This window comes from Phyllobates terribilis, unplaced genomic scaffold, assembly GCF_046119375.1.
Source record: "Phyllobates terribilis strain yellow unplaced genomic scaffold, ASM4611937v1 Scaffold_13__5_contigs__length_258822181, whole genome shotgun sequence".
Classification (NCBI taxonomy): Eukaryota; Metazoa; Chordata; class Amphibia; order Anura; family Dendrobatidae; genus Phyllobates; species Phyllobates terribilis.
In genome coordinates this window covers 110,486,036-110,503,095 of record NW_027362773.1, presented here as the reverse complement: position 1 = coordinate 110,503,095, position 17,060 = coordinate 110,486,036, and the positions used below count along the sequence as shown (strand labels likewise).

Below are 17,060 nucleotides of genomic sequence, written 5' to 3'. Positions count from 1 at the left end.
TGGCAGTGTCTGCTCCCACAGTGTCTCTGTGTAAAAATAAGAATAAAATCATAAAATCCATATACTCACCTGTCCGGAGATGTCCCCCGCTGTAATTCTCTGACCGCTGACGCCTCGGAGAATGAGCCGCTCCAGCTGGAGCGGGCCCTGAACTGAGCAGAGCTCACTGAGTGGCAGGACACCGCTCCTAAGCTCAGCGCAGCTCGGGGGCCCGCTTGCTAGAGCAGTTCATTCTCCCGAGCGTCAGCGGTCAGAGGATTACAGCGGGGGACATCTCCCGACAGGTGAGTATAAGGATTTTTAAATTTTATTCTTATTTTTACAGAGGGACATTGCGGGAGCAGATACTACTTCTCCCAACATTGTCTCAGCACGAGCAAGGAACCATGATGAGGGCAGAGTTCAGCACCCGGCGCTTGGGAGCAGCGCTAACTGTACCGCTGATTCCCAGATGCCGGTACGTATGATCCTGATGCGGCACACGTGTAACACACAAGGACATGGATATCTCCGGTAAAATCTCCAGAAATATATACAGAAGTGTGAAAACGACCTTAAGGTTCTGCATCCATGACTAGCAAACTGAAAAAAATACAAATTTTTGTGACTTGCTAGTCATTCACAGTACCCTGGGGGGCCCAATGCGTCTCCATTTACCTGAATTACGCTGCGATGTAGCAGCACAGAGCAATATTTGGCCGAGCGACACAGAGCTGAAGTCTGGAGAATTTTATGGTAATATTTAATAGAACTTCAGCATTGCTCCCATAAGTCGGTGACCATTTTCCACATACTGATCTACGTCAATTGAAAAAAAAAAAAAAAAAAACTAAAACTTTTCCATTAATATTTAATCTAAATATTACCATAAAATTATGCAGGCTCCAGCTCCGCAGACTCTTCTGTGACCATCTTTCTGCTTCAGGTGATAGCCCATATTAATACATGATATACAGACTGTTGATTGAATGAATGATAAATTCTACAGGAGCGTCCAGATCTGGTGATGATTAGTGATGAGCGATCGTGTTCGCCACTCGATCGTGTTCACGTAAGCTTCGAGTATCGCGGGTGCTCGAGTCCTCGCCCCGCATGTTTCTCGGCTGTTAGAGAGCCAATAAGCATGCAGGGATTGCCTGCCATACACGGTAATACTGTAGCCATATTTATTGACTAACAGCCACGAAACATGCGGGGCGAGGACTCGAGCACCCGCGATAGTTGATGCACGCTCGCTCATCACTAGTGATATCTGTGCACCACTATACCTGTTAGTACTCCCTATAGACATGTGTCTCGGCCAAACGTGCAGGTTTATTTCAGTGTAGATACAGAGACACGCTTCTGGAAGTAGATGGTCTCCAGGGAAAAAAAAAATGGATTAAGATGTTAAATATCCAACTTACTCAATCTTCATTTCTCCCACATCTCAAGGTGCAATCAGACGAATGTATTTTTGGTCTGTATGGAGAACGTACCCAATGTTCACATAGGCTATTATTCACATCGACCTCAGCAAAGCATGTACATAGTAGGTATTTACAAATTGCAGATGTGTCTGGTCCTTTAAATGCAGCGGACCATGTGAATTTAGAGCAAATAGTAGTCAGTGCCCACAGAGGTGAAGACTGATTGTGCACCAGTCAATTTTTTAATTATACACAGATGTAATAACTTTATTAGAAAGATGCTATCTTTATACACTCCATATGTACATATATACAGAAAGTATTGCAGGACGACGACCTCAGCGCTCTCATACATGACGCAGAGCGGCCTCCAGCTTGACCGTGCAATAGGGACAGCAATCAGTTGTGATACATTTTCAGTAGACAATTTCGTAAGGTGACCATGTATCTCTCCCAAAGAGACTGCTGCCTGTAAAGAAGCAGACAGTCAATATGGTCGCTTGTGATACCATGTATACATTTCAGAACGAGATTAAGCTTTGTAGATAAATCGGAGCGCTCTGATACGCTGATGAAACTCGGATCGGAAATCGAAACTGGCAAAATTCTTTTTCGGTTGTTTTGCATAAGTGAAAACTCACAAACATCTGAATGAGGCCGAACATGGCGGATGCGGAAAGCATACAAGGTAGCACAGCTCTGTGCAAAATACACATCAAATTGGATGGGAAGTCTTCCAGTGCGTTTGCCAGTGTTAGACACTTGCCTTGGTTGAAATAGAAGTTACTGGAGTGCGAATGTGATTTCATTTGTGTTTTTAATCGCATTTTTTCTTTTGCAGTTTTTGTCTCTTTTTGATATGTCATGTTTTAAATTACACTGCTTTGGTTTGGAAGCTTCCTGTTATTTCGCATTTATCTATAAAGTTTTATCAAAGTTATGTCCTGATTACATGTGTTTTTAGCGAGTTTCCACTGCAGAAACGTGCTGAAAACGCATATACTTTGTTTTCCTCATCTCCTTCAAGTCTAAGGGGAGAATTCGCAAATAAAATGCATATTCACAAATATGTATCACACATACACACACACTAGGGATGAGATTTCAATAAATTCCATCAATTTTACTGGAACTGCACGATGCGCAGTGAAAAAACGCAGCATCAAAATCTCACCAAATACTCATTGTGGGAACTTAGCCAAAGTCCAATTACAGACTGCAATGTCTGAACGGTACGCAGGTCTCCTGACCCAAACCCAACAACCCTTGTTGAGATTGTCAGGAGATCTGCGCCTGGTCCAAACACCACAGTCTGAACTCGGTTGCTGAAAGTCGGACACGTAAAACTGTCCCAAAGACCGGGGTCAGAACATATATAAAATCATTTGTTATTCTTTCAGAAAAGACAGATGATTTTTGTTAACCAAATGGTCATCTGTCTGCCAGCCGTATGCAGTCTGTATGTCCATTTTTTACATCGTATGGCATCAGATTTTATACATTAATCAAAAAATATTAGAAGCCAAAATACAGTTAAAAAGGGCTTTTTTGTGGGGTTATGTAAATAGGTTATACATGGGCACTGCCCTTGTAAGATCGGGAGACATACAGGATCCGTTAGACATTGATGCCATATGGATGGCTTCCATAGAACATTAATTTTTGTAATGCGCTTGTTGAGTTTAATAATAGGCTGATCGTGCTTCAAATGAGCACTGAACAATCAGTGATAGATCGTTCAGCCTATTTTCTCGACAGCACAGGTGCTGTTTGCGAATGACGATGTGCTGCCGAGAACGATGATCTTTTGTGCAAACCAATAGATCATTTTACCCGACAAACGAGAGTTTTGCTTATGTCAGATGATCGGCGGCCGGTTTAGACTGCATGATTAATTGGAAAATGAGCGTTTCTAGGATAATCATGCAGTGTAAATGAACTTTAATGTGTGACTTACCTCCAGGATTTCTTGCCTCTAAACCATAGCGTATCCTGTAAAGTTCATAGCATGTCCTCTGTGCTTCTGTGAAGCCCATAGAGCATGACTATGGATCTGATTTTTGGGATCCAGTCGCCTGGATTTGGCTTTATTTAGGAGATACTGCAGATGATTGCTGACTTGACTCACCATACCCACATTCACTACTTGAATAGTCCTATTAAATATGACCCATCAATGAAATGCGACGCAGGAAAATTGACGAGAATTTTCTACGTAATAAAGTCCAGGAATTTGCTGAAGAATTTAAGGGAAGGGAAGAAGCGATAGTAGGAAAGAGATGAAAATGTGCCGGAGGGTGAAATATGCTTAAGACAGGACAGGATGTGCTGCGGTTACATCAGCGAGACCTATAAAACACTCACTTGAAGGCATCGAGAGCGCGAGCAGATGCTGTGTACTGAGTGAGGAATAGTTGAACGTCCGAAGACGACCAGTTAGAAGCTTTACAAGGTTCTATAAACTGGAAGAGAAAAAAAAGAAATAAACGGCATCTGTTACTTATTACATGGCACCGTCATTAACGCCTTCCCATCCTAATAAAAGACAAATCCAAGTTTGATGTGTGACTATGATTTCATCGCTCTTGTGGTGGCCACGAGTCCAAAGATTTAGTCTCAACCCAAAAAAGAAAACCTGAACATGGAAACATCATTGGTAGGATCTGAAGGGATGCAGACACCCTAATATCCCTACAAGCCGCAGGTGCTTCTATTGCTGTCTGTACTCTATACCATGTCACATGGAGTTGAGCAAAAAGATTTGCATGATCCTGGTTCAGTGGTCACGTCAGTAGTCTGTGGCCACCGGAACAGAAGACTGCTAACCTTGTATTCGTTGCAGCATTATGTATCGTGCGGAAATAAAATGATGACATAGCAGCTTACTAATCAGAAGAGTATGTAATACGTAGGAGGCTCGCAGTGCTCTGGTCCGGGGGCCACGGAATACCAATGGGTCCGCTGGACCAGGGTCTGCAAATCTTTTTGCTCAACTCTATCAATAAGGAATATTCTTGAGCCTTTCTGTGGAAGGAGTTGTCAGCATCGTTGTGTTACTTAGAATTGCCAGTAATCACTAATTTAATTAAACCCTAAAATAGTTTTTGTCATGCGTCTGGGTTCGAACCCTTGAGTCTGTGCTTTGGGGTTGGCTCATCTGTCCGCCGAGCCACAGCAGATACACCTTTTCTCTGGCTGTTTAGTTTCGGTTAGCGTTGCTTCAGTTTTTTGAGGGTAACATGTGTTTTCATTTACTCATTTGTCTGCCCCATCACCTTTTGGGTGCGGCTGTATATACTGATGATGGTCTCATTTGGATGTCCAGCCATACTTCTGTAGTCAGTCAGTGAAAGACCAGCTAGGGTTTATCTCTCTGCTGTTTATGTTCTTTACCCTGCACCTATCTTCTGTTTCTTTGGGAAGTATGTGGCATATTCTCTAACAGTATATACTTAATCCTTTATTTTGTATTTCATGGTTTGCTTTACTCACTTTGGGATCTTTTTCTATTTCAGCACACTTTCCTTTCTGTAGGTAATTTACACTCTGCTCTGCCCTCTGGTTCTTTAGGAGGAACATGAAGCGCTCAACGGCCTTTCAGGCAGCATAGGTCCGAGTTGCCAATGCCTAGTCAGTGGTTAGGGCTATCTCAGTTCACGCAGGAACCACTAGGGACTGCGAGGTCAGGACCTTTAGGCTGTACGGGAACTGGCAAGGTCAGTTGCAGTTTTTAGTGTGTTATCTATTTTCCCGAGTGAGTTGCTACACAACCATAAAAGTTTTCTATAGATTTCCTGTTATTCAACATGCTTTAAGGGGTATGTTCACACTGCATCTTTTTCCGACCGTCAAAATCATCTGTTTTTCATGCAGAATCGCTTCTTTTCTCTTCAATTTTGTAAACCTGGAGCTTTTTTTTTTAAAATTCTGCCGGATGAAATAGGGCAGTGTGAACTGTGAAGTCTGCATATTTTATTTTTGCATTGGGATTATATGAGTGCAGTTGAAATGCAGGGAATGCCAAATTCAGGTCATTAATGGGGCTAATTCTGATAATACCATAAGATTAGGGGATCTGCTATGAAAGCAGATCTCTGGACCTTCACCTCCTGTCCCTGTAAGGTCCATCTCACATGTCCGATTCTTTCGTACACGTTACATGTCTTTCACATGTGCTACATGCATCCATTATAGTCTATGATGAGGCCGCTCACATGTTCCATTTTGTTTGTTGCTGACCAAGCAAACAAAATAAGGTCATGTCTGTTTTTGATCCTGGCCACGGATCAAACTCACCAATGCAAGTCTACTGATGGTAAAAACACTGATAGAAATGACTGGAAGTGTGAAATCGATCTAATAAATATAGAAGTCAGTAAATGACTGATTACAAACACTAAACAGGAATGAATACCTTTTCGACAAGATCGATGAAAAAGTCCCGCAAGTCTTTGTTATGGGTAAGGCTTGTTCCAATATTCACCAAGGCCCTAGAGAGTGTCTGTATGGAGGCAATAGTGTCTGTGAGCTCATATACAAGCGCAGGGTCATACATTTGTGCCATATAGATATAACATTGGACAAACCTTAAAATTAGCTTCCATCTCTTGGAACACAGCGATTTTTCCTCTAAGTGATGTACAGACCAAACTAGAAAAAGAAAAAACGCAACCACTTATCTAAAATAGCCTGACACTAAGAGGTCATTCAATGATTAAGGACGCAGCTCAGAAACGCGTTTACGACTTTTAACTCCTGCATGATTTATTCAGAGTTGTTTTACTGATCTACGATAAAGACATCGCAGTTTTAACAGAAAATTAATCCTACTACTGGATCTTATCTCTTCCTACGGTTTCCTTTGATCACGCTTCTGTCATAGATCATAGCAATCAAAGGGTTAACCGCCAGGTTCGGAGCCTTCTCCGATCCCAGATGTAGCGCGGAACTGTAGTAAAAGTTCATTTTTTAGAGCACAAACATTCGGGGAGCTGTGAACTCGCCCTCCTTCGGTGACACCAAAAAGACGTCACTAGAAATGGAGGATCAGTACCATCCGCCATCAAAAGATAGTGGGCAGTAATTTAGCGGTTAAGTATTTTCCCGGCCATTATGTCCAGCCCTATCAGTGACGCAGCACCTGAAGGTACAACATTTTGGAAGCAGTCAGCTCTGCAGCCAAAGGTGTGAATCATTACTGGAAGCGGTGATGGACCAGAACTATTGTACCAGCAAATCAACTGTAACCCATCAGTCCTGTTGAAGGATGACCGGCCATATGTACTCATCTCACATACAACAGGTTCACATTTCTCACCTCTTATGTTGGTCGAGAAGGTCTTTATCTGTTATCAGAATTTTCAGTTCCTTCAGATCCTGTAGGAATTCTTTATCCAAATCCATGTCCATGTCATCTGCTACATCTGCGGGAAACAGTCTTGGAAATAAGAACTGCCACGTGACTGAGGCCTTGTCCAACTGTAGATGGATATTATATTTTTTCTCCTTTATAATCCCATTCTCCTCCTTATTATTGAATGAATGCAGATGGTATCACCTGCGAGCCTGCTCTCTGACATCCATATGCCCATACAGGCAGGGCTTGTCCTCTCTGAGACAAGTGCATTAAATTTGTCATTCCTTTCATCACCTATGGTAGCACTGTATGTACCACGTCTACTCACCCACTGCCCCCAACGTCCAGTTCTGGATTAGATGTTCTGCACAAATTGCAAAATCCTCAAATGTCAAGTACTGGAGCTTCCTCTTGCCCGTTTCAAAGCGACTGTTTGCAAAAAAAACTATTGCAGCGTAATCTCTAAAATGCAAACACACAATAATTGTTTAGAAAATATGAAATAAGAAATGTACTTCGACCATATTCACTATGAAAAGGAGATTGTACAAGATAAGGAAAACATGTTTGCTGTCCACAGATTGTGCGTGGCAATAAAGGTGTTTCGATTTATTTTTTTATTTTGCTGGGTTTTTATATTTTCATAGATCAGACACTTACAGATGTGACAATACCAAAATATTACATTTTTTTTTATTTCATTGGAAAAAGGAGGGGGTAAAAAAATTCATATATATAAAAAAGAAATTTAAGTTAGGCTATGTGCCCACGATGCAGAAATTATGCAGAAATTTTCATGAGCGTTTAAGCATCTCCTTGGCAGAAAAAAAGTATGCGGATTTTACATGCGTTTTTCTGCCAGGGATAAGCGTTTTTGCATGCATTTTTCAAGCGCTTTTCCAAGCGATTTTCAGCATCACTTGGAAAAGTGCTTGACAAGTTGGTCACACAATATAAATCCATGCAACTGGCATAGATTTATATTGTGTGACCAACTAATGCTGCTTTAAATGCAGCATCAATAGTAAAAAAAAAGGAATTAAAAAATAAAAAAAAAACATTATACTTACCTCTCCGGTGGCCCCCGGTCTCCTCTCCGGTGGCGTGCTCTGTCCTCGGCGTCCTGCGGTGTTCTGAAAGGACCTGCGGTGACATCATTTAGTCAGCTGACAGGTCACGCAACCGCCGACGTCAGCGGTCGCGTGAACATCAGATGACTAAATGACGTCACCGCAGGTCCTTTCAGAACACCGCAGGACGCCGAGGACAGAGCACGCCACAATAATCCGCAGCGGAAATTTCCGCAACATGTGCACAGCACATGCGGATTATCATTGGGGAACATTACAGACCTTGCACCAAGCGTTTCCGCGGCAGAAATAATGCAGCAGAAATGCATAAAAACCGCATCGTGGGCACACAGCCTTAGGCTTTATTTTTTTTTGTGTCCCTAGACAATTTTAACCTGCGATTATTTGATCACTTATACTATATACTGTAACACTTCAGTATGGTAGTATATGGTAAAAATGACAATACTCTCTTATGGCAGCACAAAGATGGCAGCAAAAGTTACCCGCTGTCAAGGTAACCCATCGGCTCCTTGTGGGTGCTCAAACAGATTGCAACCATTTAGAAATAAATTGACAGCAGCAATCGGAGCTAGAAGCAGGAGTGAGTTGTGTAGCACCCGGCCTTTATGGAGTGAGTTTAGACATTCGGGCCATTCGTGCGAATCGGCCCACAGTGCACAGACTGGCCGGCAGCTCTCCCCCACCCGAGCACGACAGCATCAGACAAATACATGAAGCTTGGTCACACTTGGGTCAGCAAACCTGCGGCCAGTCCGTGCACTGCGGTCTGATCTCTGACAGATTTACACAGACGTCTGAATTCGCCCAGAAATTGCCCGCAGTACACAAAGCTATTTTATACGTTTTTTCATAGGAATGAACAAGAACTTTACAATCACTGAGTGATGGAATATATCACTTCTCCCTATTAACATATAAGGTTGGGGGACCTACCTGGCGAGTCTGTCTGACAGAAGGAAATTCTGCTGAATATTTTCAATGAGAGCGCCTCTCATTTCTTCTACTACCTTAAAGACTCGCTTAAAATTGTCAAACTGCAAGGAAGAAAAAAAACATAAAAAAGTGCCAAAAACAGAACATATAAATGAGAGGATGCAAGGTAATAGGACTAGGAAATACAGTACGGTCAGATACCTGTCTCCTGCAGCTCTTTAGGGTCACCCCAGTCTTTGCACTTATATCATCCAGATCTTTCTTAGTTCCTTTAGAGAGTTTCTTTCCAAGGACTTCCCGCACAAAAGCTTCATCAAAAGCATAGTACCTGGAGCAAGACATACCTTAAAGGGATTGTACGGACATGCAATATTGATTATGTATCCCCAGCATAGGTCACTAGTATCTGATCAATGAGGGTCTGACACCCGGCAACCCACCTATCAGGGTCTGTTAGCTCCAGAAGGATGTAAATGTTGAATATAGCTGAACAGCACAGATCTGTTCAATGTGTAGTGTCCGCTGCCGAAAAGAACAAATAATCATCTGTATAAGAAAATAGCAGCTGATCCGCAACGAAAATAGCAGCTGATCTGCCATACTCATACGTGGCTAATGCACATTTAACGGTGTTGTGTCGCTCAGCTCTATTCAATGTTTACGTCCAATAGACAAAGCTAATAGCAGCTGATCATTGAGTGGTGCCTACAAAACATGACTCAGATACCATACGTGCTAAACCTTACTGACCCCCGCACTCTCTCTCTATTTATATATATATATATATATGCCCATGTTGCATGCATATGCAGGATGATGTGAGTAGTAGTACCGCTCAATCAGCATGCTCTGCTTGTAAGGTGGGATCTGAAAAAGTAACTGCTGCACCAGCTTCGGTGGGTAATGGAGAAGCCTTTCGATCATTTGAAATGTTCTGTAATGGTCCATGGTGTCACTCTCCAGGACGTCAGCTCCAGCTCCGGTCTGATCTAATATGCCGCTCTTCAGACGCATATTCACTGCATCGCTCACTGCAAAAAAGCAACAAAATTCCGGGAGAACCCTTACATGAAGACATGAGTGTTTATACGCTTTGACTGATTGTTAGTGTGTATAAAAAAAAATAATAATAATAAAAAATATATATATATATATATATATATATATATATATATATATATTTACACACACACAGGCATTAAAACTATGAATTAACACATGTGAAATTATATACTTAACAAAAAAAAGTGTGAAACAACTGAAAATATGTCTTATATTCTAGGTTCTTCAAAGTAGCCACCTTTTGCTTTGATGACTGTTTTGCACACTCAGCATTCTCTTGATGAGCTTCAAGAGGTAGTCACCGGAAATGGTCTTCACTTCACAGGTGTGCCCTGTCAGGTTTAATAAGTGGGATTTCTTGCCTTATAAATGGGGTTGGGACCATCAGTTGTGTAGTGCAGAAGTCTGGTGGATACACAGCTGATAGTCCTACTGAATAGACTGTTAGAATTTGTATTATGGCAAGAAAAAAGCAGCTAAGTAAAGAAAAACGAGTGGCCATCATTACTTTAAGAAATGAAGGTCAGTCAGTGCGAAAAATTGGGCAAACTTTGAAAGTGTCCCCAAGTGCAGTTGCAAAAACCATCAAGCGCTACAAAGAAACTGGCTCACATGAGGACCGCCCCAGGAAAGGAAGACCAAGAGTCGCCTCTGCTTCTGAAGATAAGTTTATCCGAGTCACCAGCCTCAGAAATGGCAGGTTAACAGCAGCTCAGATTAGAGACCAGGTCAATGCCACACAGAGTTCTAGCAGCAGACACATCTCTACAACAACTGGTAAGAGGAGACTTTGTGCAGCAGGCCTTCATGGTAAAATAGCTGCTAGGAAACCACTGCTAAGGACAGGCAACAAGCAGAAGAGACTTGTTTGGGCTAAAGAACACAAGGAATGGACATTAGACCAGTGGAAATCTGTGCTTTGGTCTGACGAGTCCAAATTTGAGATCTTTGGTTCCAACCACCGTGTCTTTGTGCGACGCAGAAAAGGTGAACGGATGGACTCTGCATGCCTGGTTCCCACCGTGAAGCATGGAGGAGGAGGTGTGATAGTGTGGGGGTGCTTTGCTGGTGACACTGTTGGGGATTTATTCAAAATTGAAGACATACTGAACCAGCATGGCTACCACAGCATCTTGCAGCGGCATGCTATTCCATCCGGTTTGCGTTTAGTTGGACCATCATTTATTTTTCAACAGGACAATGACCCCAAACACACCTCCACGCTGTGTAAGGGCTATTTGACCAAGGAGGAGAGTGATGGGGTGCTACGCCAGATGACCTGGCCTCCACAGTCACCAGACCTGAACCCAATCGAGATGGTTTGGGGTGAGCTGGACCGCAGAGTGAAGGCAAAAGGGCCAACAAGTGCTAAGCATCTCTGGGAACTCCTTCAAGATCGTTGGAAGACCATTTCCGCTGACTACCACTTGAAGCTCATCAAGAGAATGCCAAGAGTGTACAAAGCAGTCATCAAAGCAAAAGGTGGCTACTTTGAAGAACCTAGAATATAAGACATATTTTCAGTTGTTTCACACTTTTTTGTTAAGTATATAATTCCACATGTGTTAATTCATAGTTTTGATGCCTTCAGTGTGAATGTACAATTTTCATAGTCTTGAAAATACAGAAAAATCTTTAAATGAGGTGTGTCCAAACTTTTGGTCTGTACTGTATGTATGTATGTATGTATGTATATATATATATATATATATATATATATATATATATATATATATATATATATATATATATATATATATATATATATATATATATATATATATATATATATATATATATAAGCATGCACCTGATTCTTCCTTTTTTCAGATCTGATTAGCCCATTAAAATTCAATGTGTGTGTTAAAGGAAAAAGATGCATGCAATCTATTTTTCAATGGTCCCATTGCAATTATTGACATAGGAAAGTGTATTTTCCCTTGTATAATTTTTTTTAAGTGATGAAGTATAAAAACAGGATGTCATATCATGATATATGGAGAAAAAAAACTTTTTTTTTCCTGGATGAAACCTGAATAATTGTACATATGCTCCTCTGAGCCCAGCCTGATTTAACTACATACTGATACGTTGCGCTGCGGCATTTCTTAGACAACTCACGCAACTAAAAAACATCGGTGCGACTTGCTGACGCACGATTATTTTAGATCTGCGATTTTGATGTAAAATAATGGCTGAATCGCAGATAAGTTGCACGCATGTTGCAGTCAGCTATGACTTGCAATGAACTCTATGGCAAAGGGAGTCCCGTTTGACAAGCAATCCAATAGTCGAGGAAGAAGGAGGAGGATGAAGGAGGAGGAAGAAGGAGGAGTTCGAGGAAGGAGGAGGAGGAGAAGGAGGTCGAGGGCGAAGGAGGTCGAGGAGGGAGGAGGAAGTCGAGGAAGAATGAGGAGGAGGAGGTCGAGGAAGAAGGAGGAGGAGGTCGAGGAAGAAGGAGGAGGAGGAGGTGGTCGAGGAAAAGGAGGAGGTGGTCGAGGAAGGAGGAGTAGGTCGAGGAAGGAGGAGTAGGTCGAGGAAGGAGGAGTAGGTCGAGGAAGGAGGAGTAGGTCGAGGAAGGAGGAGTAGGTCGAGGAAGGAGGAAGAAGGAGGAGGTCGAGGAAGGAGGAGGTCGTCGAGGAAGAATAAGGAGGAGGAGGTCGAGGAAGAGGAGGTCGAGGAAGAAGAAGGAGGAGGAGGTCGAGGAAGAAGAAGGAGGAGGAGGTCGAGGAAGAAGAAGGAGGAGGAGGTCGAGGAAGAAGAAGGAGGAGGAGGTCGAGGAAGAAGAAGAAGGAGGAGGTCGAGGAAGAAGAAGAAGGAGGAGGAGGTCGAGGAAGAAGAAGGAGGAGGAGGTCGAGGAAGAAGAAGGAGGAGGAGGTCGTTGAGGAAGAAGGAGGAGGAGGTCGTTGAGGAAGAAGGAGGAGGAGGTCGTTGAGGAAGAAGAAGAAGGAGGAGGAGGTCGTTGAGGAAGAAGGAGGAGGAGGTCGAGGAAGGAGGAGGAGGAGATCGAGGAAGAAATAAGTTGAGGAAGGGAACATTTGCGACTCGGTGGTGCAGGAGATTGCAAGTCAGAACGCAACACTGTAGGGAATCAATAGATGAGTTGTCACAAAGCAACAATGATTTTTGTGTCACATGTTGCCCTAAGGCTAACGACATCACATAAAGAAGATCTACTACGCTCATCCATCAGCCCCTTGTCTCGGCAATTTTTTTTTTCACCAAATAAACATGGATGACCGATGAAGGAGTTTTTCATGTGGAATTACTACCTGAATATCCATCTAGCCAGAGCTGATAAACCTCTTCATCGATCAGTGTGGTATTTCCAACAAACACATCCAGTTCATTGGCCATACTGATGGTTTCCTGTAAAAAGAGAACTGTGGATGAGAAATTCAGCTCTTTAAAATCTGATAGCAACAATACAGACATACGTGATACCGCACACTAACACCGCAGACAGGATTTCCCCCTATGCAATAGAAAAGGAGACATCAGCACCAAATCTGCTGCAAAATCTGCAAGTAACGCCTGTAGATATGCTGTGAACAAATCTGCACCAAATGGGCAAAGTATGAACCTGCCGCTTAGGATCACAGTGACAATATTGTGGTGGACTGTTATGAAAGTGAACATATCCCCTAAAGAGATATTCCAGCACAAACAAGTTGTCATTGAACCCACTGGACAGGCGCTGACTGTTAGATTGGTGCTAATGTCAGAACGGGGATGTGGCCACTTTCTTACATAGCCATAAGACCATGGAGTGGCTGGTTGCACATAATGAAGATAGTCGAACGCAGGGAAATATTTAATTGTAAGAACTTTGGAAAGAGGTAGCAGAGGTGGAAGACAGGAAAGATAAAAGCAGAGAATGAAATGAGGCTAAGGTCCTTAATTAAAGGTTATTCCCATTTTCATAGATGGATCTTGTCAGATCATCCTGGTAGATAAAAGCACTTTTGCAATTTACTGCTTTTTAAAATTTGTAGCCGTTCTTGAGATATCGACACTTGTTTACAGCTTGCTGCCTAGGAGACCGACCACCGCTGCTGTCTAGCTTATAAGCACAGCACTGAAGCTGACCGGGTTTAAGAGGAAACAGGGCGCTCCTGTGATCCTGCGCAGCTTCCAAGCTCAATAGAAAAGATCCAGTAAGTAGTGATGATCGAGTATGCCTCATTAACCAACCCTTCCGGAGAGCACACTCGGCTGTTCGCCGAACATTTTGGCGTGCTCGGCATTTCATTCATTGTCACCGCACCTGCAAGAGTCACGGCTGTTAGACAGCTGTGACACATGCACAGATTGCCTGTTCACCAGGCTATCTCTGCATGTGTCACAGCTGTCAAACAGCCGTGACTCTTGCAGGCGCGGCGACAATGAATGAAATGCCGAGCACACCAAAATACTTGATCATCACTACCATTAAGTTCTGCGCATGTTCTGCTGTCTGGCAGCAGTGGTCGGTCTCCAAGGCAATATGATGTAAACAAAAGAAAAATGTTAATATCTCAAGAACCAAATGAAGAACAAAGGAAGAAGGAGGAGGGCAGAGAACAGCAGAAGGAGGAGGAGGACAGAGGAAGAAGGAGGAGGACGAGGAAGAAGGAGTCAGAAGGGGGAAGAAAGAAGAGGGGAGAAAGAAGGGGAGGAAGTAGGCTGAAGGAGGAAGAAGGGGAGAGGAAGAAGGGGAGAGGAAGAAGGGGAGAGGAAGAAGAAGGGGGAAGAAGAAGAAAGGGGGAGGAGGAAGAAGAAGGGGGGAGGAAAAAGGGGGGAGGAAAAAGGGGGGAGGAAAAAGGGGGGAGGAAAAAGGGGGGAGGAAAAAGGGGGGAGGAAAAAGGGGGGAGGAAAAAGGGGGGAGGAAAAAGGGGGGAGGAAAAAGGGGGGAGGAAAAAGGGGGGAGGAAAAAGGGGGGGGAAGGAGGGGGAGGAAAAGGAGGGGGAAAGGGGGGAGGAAAAGGAGGGGAAAGGGGGGGGGAGGAGGGGGAAAGGAGGGGGAAAGGGGGGGGAAGGGGGGGAGGAAAAAGGGGGGGGGAAGGGGGGGAGGAAAAGGAGGGGGAGGAAAAGGAGGGGGAGGAAAAGGAGGGGGAGGAAAAGGAGGGGGAGGAAAAGGAGGGGGAAGGGGGGGGAGGAGGGGGAAAGGGGGGGGAGGGGGAAAGGAGGGGGAAAGGGGGGGGCGGGAGGAAAAAAGAGGGGGGAGGAGGAAGAACAAAGAGGAAGAAGGGGATGAAGTAGGTGGAAGAAGGGGGGAGGAAGAAGGAAGAAGGGGGAGGAGATCGAGTAAGAAAGAGGTCGAGGAAGAAGGAGGAGGAACAAGCAGCAGCTTACCCCTGGAATACGCCCTCATACAGCCCAGCAGAGATGATATCACGATCACTTGACCGCTGCAGACAATCAATGTGCTTAGCGGTCCTGTACTGCGATCGTGGTGTTACCACTGCAGCTTATCAACAAAGACCAGAGGCAGCGACAGATGAGTAGAACTCAGTTTCTTATGCTCACGTCTATTCTATAGAAATAGACACTTTCTGTATGGGGTGAGGGCAGCGCGCGGCACTTGCCATCCTGCTCAGAGCGGTGGGCGACGCGGAGTGTCACCACACAGCAAGGTGAGCGCCCGGCCTCATATCAGGGGCTCATGGCTCCCACATATGGAGGATAATGGGGTCCTTCTATATGGTGAAGATATCAATTTGGTGAAGCTGAAATGTGGAGGGTTAGTAGTTATTGGTGGTGGGCTACTAGTTATTGTTGGGGGGTTAGTAGTTATTTGTGGTGGGCTAGTAGTTATTGTTGGGGGGTTAGTAGTTATTGGTGGGTTAGTAGTTATTGGTGGGTTAGTAGTTATTGCTGGTGCTCCTACATAAATACAATTCACCACATCACTGAGAAATCCGCTGCACACCCCACATAGGGCTACAGGAAAATGGCCGCCAGCACTACATCGCAGGAAGACATTTTGAAATCCATAGTCACTGGTAAGCAGGACGGCGGCTCCGTGATACGGCAGGTACCGACGACTAACAAGGTCATGTATGGACGGTGAGGAAACCCGGAGCTTTCCCCTTCACCTCACAGCCGCGCACAGGGCGAACGTGCGCCGTCTCTGCTCCCTCTGCCGCCACTCACCTTCCCCGCTCTCGCAGCTCCGCTAAAGAAGAGGACCTTGGTGACGTCACCGTCACATGACCCGGCTGTCTATGGCACGTGACCGCTCATTGCGGCATCTAGTCTTGTAATGTGCGCAACTACTGCAAGGCCATGTGCACACGGAGTCATGGAGGCGGACACTTTTTTTAGAGAGTTTTCCTTTGGACTGCTTTTCTCATTATTTATTTCTTGTCTTTTTGCAGATTTCTGGTTGCACAGTGCCTTGTTTGGGACAGTTTCTTTCAAGATCTACTTCAAATAAGTGAAATTCACTATTTTTTTTTCTATCAGTTTTCCAAAAACTTTTCTAAGGGGAAAAAAATAGAAACTGGTGACAAACATTTTTTGTTTTACAAAGTTCTGATATTTTCTTTAAGCCACAATAATAATAATAATACAAATAATAATACAAATTAGACAAGTTTGGTATCACCGTCATCATCCTGACCTAAAGAATCATATTACCAGGTCATCGTTACCGCACAATGAACGCCGTAAAACAAAACCCCCCCAAAAAATGTTGGAATTGTGTTTATTTTTCACTAGTTCCTCCCAATTGGGAATTTTCCCCATTTTTTCAGCACATTATATGGCTCATTTAAAAAAAAAATGGCTCTAGGAGAAAGGGGTGGAGAAAAATGTAAAAGCTTAAAAATGAAAATTCCCTAGTCCTTAAGGGGTTAAAGACAATTTTTATTGTGACATCATAACAATATCATGCAGCCTATAATTTGAAGAAAAAAAAAGTATATATACAGTACAGACCAAAAGTTTGGACACACCTCATTTAAAGATTTTTCTGTATTTTCATGACTATGAAAATTGTGCATTCACACTGAAGGCATCAAAACTATGAATTAACACATGTGGAATTATATACTTAACAAAAAAGTGTGAAACAACTGAAAATATGTCTTATATTCTAGGTTGTTCAAAGTAGCCACCTTTTGCTTTGATGACTGCTTTGCACACCGTTGGCATTCTCTTGATGAGCTTCAAGAGGTAGTCACCGGAAATGGTTTTCACTTCACAGGTGTGCCCTGTCAGGTTT

General features: G+C 43.5%; 1 protein-coding gene across 2 annotated transcripts; it reads right to left on the bottom strand.

The window, feature by feature from the left end:
• Positions 1–1,693: 1,693 nt before the first annotated feature.
• On the bottom strand, positions 1,694–16,109 carry FIBP (FGF1 intracellular binding protein). Of its 2 annotated transcripts, none has more exons than XM_073659488.1 (11): positions 15,931–16,001; positions 13,127–13,223; positions 9,625–9,823; positions 8,994–9,120; positions 8,793–8,893; positions 7,094–7,227; positions 6,727–6,832; positions 5,996–6,059; positions 5,824–5,910; positions 3,774–3,871; positions 1,694–1,878 (listed from the first exon to the last, which is right to left on the bottom strand). In XM_073659488.1, the coding sequence occupies exons 2-11, from the start codon at positions 13,209–13,211 to the stop codon at positions 1,809–1,811; spliced, it is 1,071 nt and encodes a 356-aa protein (XP_073515589.1). In that variant the 5' UTR covers positions 13,212–13,223; positions 15,931–16,001; the 3' UTR covers positions 1,694–1,808. The 2 variants fall into 2 exon arrangements, with proteins under 2 accessions (XP_073515589.1, XP_073515588.1); XM_073659487.1 differs by having other exon boundaries at positions 1,699–1,878; positions 15,989–16,109.
• Positions 16,110–17,060: the final 951 nt, after the last annotated feature.

Bases quoted from the DNA above. Each gene is read 5' to 3' on its own strand.
- FIBP (XM_073659487.1), bottom strand. From the start codon at position 13,211: ATGGCCAATGAACTGGATGTGTTTGTTGGAAATACCACACTGATCGAT. The intron at 9,121-9,624 runs GTACTACTACTC...GTCTTGCTCCAG, and splicing joins CAGAGCATGCTGATTGAGCG to GTACTATGCTTTTGATGAAG. The intron at 6,833-7,093 runs GTGAGTAGACGT...TGTTTCCCGCAG, and splicing joins CTGGACGTTGGGGGCAGTGG to ATGTAGCAGATGACATGGAC.